The following is a 10391-nucleotide window of genomic DNA, read 5'->3' on the forward strand; positions in this document are numbered from 1 at the left end:
CCCCCCCCCCCACACACACACACACACTCACACACCACCAGATGGATTCTTCTTAGTAGAAACTTTCATCTTTTATCCAGAAGACTTCTTCAGTCTGAGGAGCTGCAACAAACTCAGTCTTATAAATAACACCTTCTCATGGTGGATCAACCAGTTTTTCTGGTCACCAGCAGCAAACTGGTTGATTGTTGGATTATTGACTGGATTACTGAGCCTGCATCAGGATGCTTAAAAGTACATTTTCCTCAAATGATTGTGGTGCCAGTAGGGTGGCTGAAGATTAATCTATGGTGACCAAGGCCACCATTGGCCACCCCCTGGCTCCACCATTGGGCCGGGTGTTGGGTAAAATGTCTCCCTCCAGTTGCCAGACTCTGTCACTCCGTGATGCCTTGGACAATAAAAAACAAGTAGGTAACAGAAAAACACCTCAAAACTTTCACAATTCAAATCCCTCTGTGATGGAGGACATCGGCCTACTGCTCTTTTATTTCTTTAGTGTCTTGATCTGAGTGTTATTTTTTATAGTTTTGCTTTTGCACAGTTTCTGAGTTGCACGTGAGCTGATGCACATTTTCAAGTTTTGAGCCTCGGACCCTGTTTACTGTTTGCAGGCCTCCAAATGCCGCGGTGGCCTTGTAGCTCTCCGTCTCGCGGAGCTGGTGCTGATATCGTTTCACTTTCTTCTTCTTTGGCCAAATTCTTGTTCGAGGGTTGTTGGAAAGGCGTTTTAGTGGAAAGTGGATCTTGTATTTGTGAGGGGAGTTGAAAGCTGATTGCAGTTTTTGCGAGGCATGTGTCCAGAGTTACAGACTTTAAAGACTGCAAGACGGGCTGCTAATGAAGACTTTGTCCTTTCAGTGTAAACTGTAGCTACTCATCTAATAAATGCTAACGGGATCTTAGTGTTGTCGTGTTCCATCTGTGCGTGTGTGGTTTCTTCCTCCTCGTCCTCTCCTTGTCTACAAAACAACATGAAGGAGGTTATAATTGGGAGGTCCAGAGCTCTGCCAGGTGGAACCACTTGTGTCTGAATGCAGGCTCTCTCTCAGGATCTCTTGTTTATTGTATCTCTGCTGCTCTCTCCTACTTTCCTCTCTGTTTTGTTACTTTTTCCATCTTCGTCCTACATGCACAGGTCTAACTACGACCATAAACCTGTCTGTAACAGGCTTTGGAAACACGTTGAGTTTTCCATCCTATGTGCAGTTTTCTAGTTGCAACCCTTCGTCCTGTCCCCCCCACCCCTCTGCTCCTTCAGCAACCTGCCAAGCGTTGCCATTAAAACTTCATTTACTGTCTTCCTTCAGTTTCCTCTCCTCCTGGTTTTTTCTGTTTTTGTCTCCCAGCCAAAGAAAGCTCCTCTCTGTGATTAGTTGGTTTTAAATTCTTTCTCCATCTTTATTTTTTCAGCAGGTTCTAGTGTCCCCAGTGGACACTGCATCTGGAAACATTCACTACCTTAATGTATCGTTTTAAATCCTCGTGAGCCGAGCAGCGCATTGGTGTCAAAGTTAGACAGAGGTTGGGTTTGCCGTTCTGTCACTGGTTACCCATTAGCCAGGGAACGTGTGACCGACTCTGGATTCTGTTCAGGCTGCTGGACACCCGACTCCTGGTCATAAACATCTACAGATTGTCTTAACCTTCTTGTTTTTTGTCCACCGTCCATCCGTTCATGCGTGCTGTGAGCATAACTTGAAAAATAAGTGAGATACTGACTTCTGTTTTGGTGTTGGCTGCATCTAGGTGCAAGAAAGGCCACTATCAAAAATTGGGTTTCCACATCAAAATCCAAGATGGCCACCCCCATATATAAATGTAAACAAACCACCCCATCGTTTGAGGTAACCATGCTTTTTAGTTTTTATATTACTCAAAACTAACTTCCTCAAATGATTGGGGTGGCCAAAAATTCATCTTTGGTGACCAAGGCCACCATTGGCCCACCTGTGGTTCCGTCGTTGCTCCTGGTGGAGGATGAAAATGCTCCTTCCACTCACCAGGATCCGTCACTCTGCGCTGCTTCGAACAAGGAAAAACAAAAAAACTACCTCTGTTCTTCTCCACAGTAACTCCTACCCACTTGAACATCTTGCACCAAAAACATTTAGGTTTACTTTCACTCTCTGTTCTGTTCCAGTAAAAAAAAAAAAAAACACTCATCTTGACAACTACAAACATTCACTACTCAAATCCCTCGGCGACGGGGAACATCGGCGTACGTCTTGTTTTTGAGTTGAAAAGTTTTTCACCCGTTCCTCTGCAGAAGCGTCGCCCTCGGTTTCTCTCGTTTCAGTTTATTTAGCTGTTTATGGAACAGTTTTCTTTTGGCAGAAGCTGTGACGACTAGAAAAACTTTGCAACCAGATCAATTCACTGGAGTCGTTTGGCAAAGCCGGTGGCACTTTTTGCCAGCGGCTTTCCTTGTTGATCTGAGACTGCGGCCTCCGAGCCCGGAGGATAATTATAGCACGGCTCGCCTCGGGAAGGCTTCACGTAAAGATCCAACACAAAGTGCAAAAGTCTGTTTGAATTTAACCGTTTCCCCAAACAGATGACGGACATAAGAGCGAAGCTCATGTGGTGATCAGTCTATCAAGCATCCCCGATTTCATTATTAATTACTTATGACGCATTAATTGAGTTTAGATCTACAACTGGTGGTTTTGGAGTCAGTCTAATTCAAGATGGTGCCACAGCTAATCGACCTTAGGGAACAGAAAAATGGCTGCCGGTCAAACAGACACGTATGGATTTAGTTTCTCTGGGAGGTTTTCTGTGAAGTTGCGTTGAACTCGTACGTTGCCAATGAAAAGTTACCGTTTTCAGTTTTTAAACGTTGATTTTCACCACGTGACGCTTCCACGAATCTGTTCAAAAGTGCAATTAAAAGAAAAAACGGACTCCTTTTGAAAAATAAAAATCATTTTCCTGAACATTTTATTTTGTTTTTACTCTTAAAAAGGAGCAGATTTGGAAACCCACCGCACATTTTAATGTTTTTAATAAAGCTGCTAAATTCTGATGAGTTTGACAACAAACTTGTCCTGAAATCTAGTTTTTCTACGCTCATCGAAGGCAGGACGTGTTGAACTAGAGCCCGACCGATATGGACATTTTGACTATCGCAGATATCGGGAGGGGGAGGAGACCGCCACTAACTGATGGCTGAACGCTTGTGAGCTTTGTCCACCCAGTGTTGTTGCAGAATGTAGTTCAAACACTTACTGATGAAGTTTGGATCTTTAGCGCTGATTAAAAACCAGAACACGACGCAGGTACTCTACACAGGTGTCTAAAAATACGACATGACGTTATCGTTGTTGAACAGGCCCTTACCTTCATCCCTCCTCTTCTTCTCTCCTCGTCGTCAAGGTGATTGACGGGAAGCTGGCTCCCTTCCTGTCCAAGGTGATCAAGTTCGCCAGCTCGCACGTTTTCAGCTGCAGTTTGTGCCGAGAGAAGGGCTTCATCTGTGAGCTGTGTCAGGACGGGCAGGTCATCTACCCCTTCCAGGAGAACGCCACCCGCAGGTAGAGGTCCTCACATCTTCTTCTCAACGTTTCTTCAACCAGAAACTCCAGTTTAAGACTCGACACGGTCAAAAAGTAACGATGTCCTGTCCACAGTTTAACAGATGATTCAAAAACAGTTTAGTTTTGATTGAATCGTCATTTTAAGCTTTTTTTGTTAGTCTTTTCTCCTTTACTGGATCAAATGTAGGTTTATTCTTGAGTGTTTTATTTTATTTTTATACAATCGTTAGTTATTTTCACCATAAAACCAAAGGTTCAACTCTCCGGTAGCTACAGGAAAGGGTTGGTGTTATGTGACCAGGATATTAGTTCAGGTGCTGCCGACACATTAGAGCCTGCGTGACCTGAATATACTGAATAATCCATGGAATAATCTGGAAACTTTAAAACATATTTTTGTTAAAATAACACGGTTGCTGAAAAAATAATTGGAACCACTTTAAACAAAAGTTCATCAATGATGTATGAATGATGGATAAACGAGTTATTCATCCATTTTTAAACACTATCATGTAGATTTATTATAATATAAGGGTTCCCTTGTTGTAAAGTTGTTCTGGATAGTCTGTTTGTTTTGTGTGTGTTTGACTGCAGAAGAATCAAAAACTAATTTTCCATTCCCTCTGCTGGATTTAGGTCAAAGAAGAGTTTAAATGATAAATAAAACTAAGATTTCTCTGCTGGAACTAATAAAACCTTCAATAAAACGTTTACAGTTTTAAATACGAACGTGTTGCTTCGACAGTAACACTGAGCCTGCTGTTTGTTTCTGACAGCAGTTGGCAGGTGTGCGTGTGTGCGCGTGCACGTGTGTACAAAGTCCAGAACATGGCTGAAAGTCGGAGTGACAGTCAACAGACCGATAAGAGCTGATCAGGAGTGAAGGACTCTGAACTGTGGTCTCACACACACACCTAGTCGTCGAGGTGTTTTCTGACTCGTGAAGTGTGAAGTGTTGACCGATAGCAGCTCAGTCTGCCGTCCCACAGACTCACACCCTCACACCGAGGACGCAACTACATGTGAACAGTTACACTTAGTCCCCTGTCGCAAATTTGTTTATGTAAACCGACCTCCCCATCATTTCAGGAAACTGTGCTTTCTAGTTTTTATATTGCCTAAAATATAAAAATGGCCTCGCACCCTCATACCTCTCCGACCTTCTTCATCCTTATGCTCCTTCTCGGGCCTTGAGATCATCAGACCAGCTGCTTTTGGCCGTACCAAAAACCACCTGAAGCTCAGAGGAGATCGGGCGTTTTCACTCACAGCCCTAAACTCTGGAATAATCTGCCAACATTCAACATTCGACAGGCCATCTCAGTCTCTATTTTTAAATCTCTCCTCAAAACACACCTGTACTCACTGACACATCTGTACTCACTGACACACCTGTACTCATTGAAACATCTGTACTCACTGGCACATCTGTACTCATTGACACATCTGTATTCACTGACACATCTGTACTCACTGACACACCTGTACTCATTGACACATCTGTACTCACTGACACATCTGTACTCACTGACACATCTGTACTCACTGACACATCTGTACTCACTGACACACCTGTACTCATTGACACATCTGTACTCACTGACACATCTGTACTCACTGACACATCTGTACTCATTGACACATCTGTACTCATTGACACATCTGTACTCATTGACACACCTGTACTCATTGACACATCTGTACTCACTGGCACATCTGTACTCACTGACACATCTGTACTCACTGGCACATCTGTACTCACTGACACATCTGTACTCACTGACACATCTGTAGTCACTGACACACCTGTACTCACTGACACACCTGTACTCACTGGCACACCTGTACTCATTGACACATCTGTATTCACTGACACATCTGTACTCACTGACATTTAACACAGGGTGATTTGATTTAGTATTTCATTGTTTCTCATTATATTTCATGTTTTTATGCTTTTATTCATGTTGCTGTAATATGTTGTTAATATTTGATGCTGTGATCTTTTTTGCTAAGCACTTTGATAACAGTTACTGTTTTAAATGTGCTATATAAATAAATGTGACTTGACTTGACTAAAAGTTTAGTTTCCTCAAATGACTGCGGTTGCCGTAGTGTAGATTAATGTATGGTGGCCAAGGCCACCATTGGCCACCCCCTGGCTCCACTCACCAGGATCCGTCACTCAGCGTCGTCTCTGATAAGACACATTTAATTCAGTTCAGTTTATTTCTATAACATCAAGTCACAACAGATGTCGTCTCAGGACACTGAACAAAAACATTAATATACCGGTACATAAAAAACACCAATTAGTAAAAGTTATCTTCTAAGAAGCAGCAGATTGTGTTGAATCTTCACTTCGTCACAGTCTCTCATCCTGAGCAAGAACAGAGGAGACAGTGGAAAGAAAAAACCTCCTTCAACAGGAAGAAACCTCCAGAAGAACCAGGCTCAGGACGAGCGGCCGTCTGCTTCGACCGGCTGGGTCTGAGAGGACAGGAAGTAGAAACAGACAGAATGACAGGTCCAGGTGTATCAAAGTTCATGCTCAATAATCCAGGTTAAAAATCCATCAAAGTTAAATCAGGTCCTCTGGACGGTTTCTTTTTTTGTTGAGATGTTTTGGCTTTCATCCAAAAGACTTCTTCAGTCTGAGGAGCCACAACAAACTCAGTCCCATAAGTAGAACCTTACATAGTGGACCAACCAGTTGATGATAAGATGGTTTCTGGAGTCCAGGTCCAGGTGAACTTTCTATAGGAGGAAAGACAAAAACACATGTTAAGATAGAAATAATTACAAATACAAACTGGTAGAGTAGAGCAAGTAAAGACAGCAGCAGAGAGAGGACATGTGGTCAGTTTGTCCTCCAGCAGTCTGAGCCTACAGCAACATAACTAAGTGATAGTTAGGAAACGCAAGCCAAACCTAACTATAGGATTTATTAAAAAGGAAAGTCTTAATCCCAGTTTTAAAACTGGACAATGTGTCAGCCTCACAGACAGAAACTGGAAGTTGGTTCCACAAGAGAGGAGCCTGAGAACTGAAAGATCTTCCTCCCATTCTGCTTTTGGAAACTCTAGGAACCACAAGTAAACCTGCAGTCTGAGAGTGAAGTGCTCTGTTAGGAAAATATGGAACAATAAGATCTGTAATATAAGATGGAACTAGGTTGTTGAGGGCTTTGTAGGTTAGAAGTAAGATTTTGAATTCTCTTCTGGATTTGACAGGGAGCCAATGGAGAGAAGCTAAAACTGGAGAGAGATGATCTCTCCCAGTAACTCCAGTTAAGACTCTGGCAGCAGCATTTTGGATCAACTGAAGACGTTTTAAAGAAGTATTTGGACACCCAGATAATAAACCATTGCAATAGTCCAGTCTAGACGTGACAAATGCATGGACCAGTTTTTCTGCATCATCTTTAGATCAGATGTTTCTAATGTTAGTGATATTACGCAGGTGGAAGAAGGAGGTTCTAGTAACGTTTTTAATGTGGGGGATAAAAGACATGTCCTGATCAAAAATAACACCAAGATTTTTAACATTAGAGCTGGAGGACAGATTAATGCATCTAAGGAGGGAGAAAGACTGAAACATTCATTCCTAAGGTGCTCAGGTCCAAAAACCAAAACCTCAGTCTTGTCTGTTCAACAGGAGAAAATTAAGGGTCATCCAGGTTTTTATGTCTTTAAGACATGCTTGTAGTCTAAGTAGCTGATTGGATTCATTGGGTCTCATGGACAAATATAATTGTGTGTCATCAGCATAACAATCAACATTTATCCCATGCTGTTTAATAACTTTACCTAATCAGAGTCAAAGTCAGAGTTTCTTTATTGTCATTCGCACCTCATGTGGTACATGTGGTGGAGCGAAATTATGTACACAAGGTCCCAGTTACATCCAACAAATGGAAGCATATATAAAGTAAAGGGTATTGGCCCAAGCACTGAGCCCTGAGGAACTCCATGACTAACTTTGGTGTATGAAGAAGATTCATTATTTACATTTACAAACTTTAATCTATCAAAAAAATATGATTTAAAACTTTAGACAATGTGCCGAGGAATCACTTTCGTCACCCCAGCTCCAAGCTCAAGGTCACGAGTCAAGGTCAAAGGTTAGACAAGGTCTTTGTTCTTCGGGTCATTGCTATAGATTGCGGTGTAGTAGCTTGTCGATGGGCGTATAACAGGCTGTATGTTACTCTTGTTATTGAAACAAACACATTGTCCATCCAGACGAGCAGGTTTTCTCCACATTAATTACCTTTAATTTAATTTAATTTAACTTTCACCATCTCACAGGCAGCAACTGTTTGTGTTACTGATCGAAAATGGCAAGAAAAAATAAAAATTCTGAGTGTTTGATCAAGCAGCTTGCATTCGAACATCTGCTTTTTGAAAGCCAGGGGTTGATGTTGAGTTCAGGTTGTCAAGCTGTCCTCTTGTCCATGCACATTATTCTGATCCCCACCTCCACCCAATCTGATCTGTCACATCTGCTGTTTTTACACGACCATCAACTGCTTCTGGTTTAAACAGGGACCTGAGTAATACTTTTATTACGCCTCATATTTGATATCACAATAAAGTTTCCTTAATTCCTTGAATCCTTTGCCACTGCAGACGCTCTCACTGCTTCTAAAGATCTGCCCAGATGTTTTGTTTGAACTCGGTGCTGTTGGTCTGTCTTCGTGTTGGTAGGTGTGACGGCTGCGGCGCCGTGTTCCACGCCGAGTGTCGTCAGAAAGCCCAGCCGTGTCCCCGCTGCGTCCGCAGAGAGCTCCACCACAAGCGGCCGTCGTCCTTCTGGTCGCCCGACGATGACGACTCCTCCGGCTGCTTTCACCTGCCGTACCAGGACACCTGAGACCGGAGGCGCACATCCTGAACCAGCGGGGCACCGGCCGACCGCTGCGCTGGACACGCACGAGGCCTGGAATCTGAGTGTTTGACCTCGGTGAGGTTCTGGGCAGGTACTGCTGAATGAACTGCTGCTTTCCTGGTGGAACCTGTAAACATCTCCTCACATCGTTCCTCCTAACGTCATCCCTGACTTTTCCTACTCCAGGGCTGAAACCTTTAAAGCCACAGCTGATCATTTAGAGTTTAAAAAAGTTACTTGTCTTGGCAGCTTCTTGTAACCTCCTGACCTTAAAGCCGTGCTTCAGTTTATGGATGAAACTTTTAGTCAGCAGGCAGGAAAGTAGAGACATTTGGCAAGTAATTGATCCAAAAAGCACAAGATTTGCTGCTTTCTTTTAGAATAAGAAGCCTAATGGGGTTTTTGGCATCTTTTTCACAGTAAGCTGCAAAGCACTAAAATATATTCTTGTAAAATAAAACAATGCACCCATGCCTGTTGGTAGGTGCTAAATACCATTTAGACGTCACCTTCTCTCACACTGAAGCCTTTCAAGTTCCAACCATCTCAAGTGAAATGAATTATGTTTAAAAAAAAGTCCAGTCCTTTTGAACACTGAATCATTTCTCCTTCAAATAATCTCGGGTTTCTTTAAACTCCCAGGTTGTTCTGATTTCCTCACGTCGTGTGTTAACTTCATGTTGATGGAGGAGGAGCAGCTTTTCTTCCTGATCACTTGCACTGAAATAAATCATTTTTTAAAGATCAATATGAACAGAAAACAGAAACGGAACAGAAGATAATCGCAGATACAGCTCAGTTAAGTTTTAAAACAACATGAAGTGTAAACCTGCTGGATTGTTTTTGTCCTGAACATGATCATGATGATGATGATGATTAGTAGTAGTAGTAGTAGTATTATGGTTATTATTATTATTATTATTATTAATATTAATAATATTATTATTAATAATATTATTAGCAGACTAAAGATTCATAAATACACAGAGAGAGAACAATTATTTTAATAAATATTTTCAAGTTTATTTGTGTTTAAAAACCACTGACTGCTGAACGTGAGCATCAGTGACCCCCCATGACCTGAGAAGGAAGAAGTGAGGAAAGATGATGGATGAAGGGTGGACAGACACATGGACGATTGGACAGCTGGATGGATGGATGGACTGAAGGATGGAAGGAAGGATGGATGGATGGATGGATGGATGGATGGATGGCCAGACGAACGAATGAACGGACGGATTGATGAATGGACAGATGATTGGGTGGACTGAAGGATGAATGGATGGACCGATGGACAGACAAATGGATGGTTGGATGGACTGATGGACTGATAGATGAAGAATGGATGGATTAATGGACGAATGAACAGATGATGGACAGACACAAAGACAGATGGATGGTTGGATGGATGAAAGATGGACAGACAGATGAAGTATGGACAGATGGATTAAGGATGGGTGGATTGATGGACAAATGAACAGATGATGGACAGACAGAAGGATGGATGGATGGTTGGATGGTTGAAGGATGGTTGGATGGATGAAGGGTGGACAGATGGATGAAGGATGAATGGATGTTTGGATGGATGAAGGATGGATGGATGGATTGATGAACAAATGAACAGCTGATGGATGGACACAGACAGATGGTTGGATGGTTGAATGACAGACAGATGGATGAAGGATGGATGGATGGATGGATGGATGGATGGACGACTGAACAGATGATGGACGAACACAGACTGATGGATGGATGGTTGGATGGTTGAAGGCTGGACAGATGGATGAAGGATGAGCAGACGGATGAAGGATGGTTGGATGCTGGACAGATGGATGAATGATGGGCAGACAGATGAAGGATGGTTGGATGGATGAAGGATGGACAGATGGATGAAGGATGGTTGGATGGATGAAGTATGGTTGGATGGATGAAGGATAGTTGGATGGATGAAGGATGGTTGGA

General features: G+C 42.6%; 1 protein-coding gene across 1 annotated transcript in view; it reads left to right on the forward strand.

Annotated features, from left to right (window-relative positions):
* The window catches only part of plekhm3 (pleckstrin homology domain containing, family M, member 3), a 46665-nt gene extending 38251 nt beyond the window's left edge, over nt 1-8414 (forward strand). Inside the window, exons 6-7 of the mRNA XM_037686227.1 lie at nt 3379-3536; nt 8249-8414. Coding sequence (XP_037542155.1) covers nt 3379-3536; nt 8249-8414 — 324 coding nt within the window. The remainder of the gene's footprint in view (nt 1-3378; nt 3537-8248) is intronic.
* Nucleotides 8415-10391: the final 1977 nt, after the last annotated feature.

The sequence above is a fragment of the Nematolebias whitei genome, chromosome 13, assembly GCF_014905685.2.
Source record: "Nematolebias whitei isolate Nwh7 chromosome 13, NemWhi1, whole genome shotgun sequence".
NCBI lineage: Eukaryota > Metazoa > Chordata > Actinopteri > Cyprinodontiformes > Rivulidae > Nematolebias > Nematolebias whitei.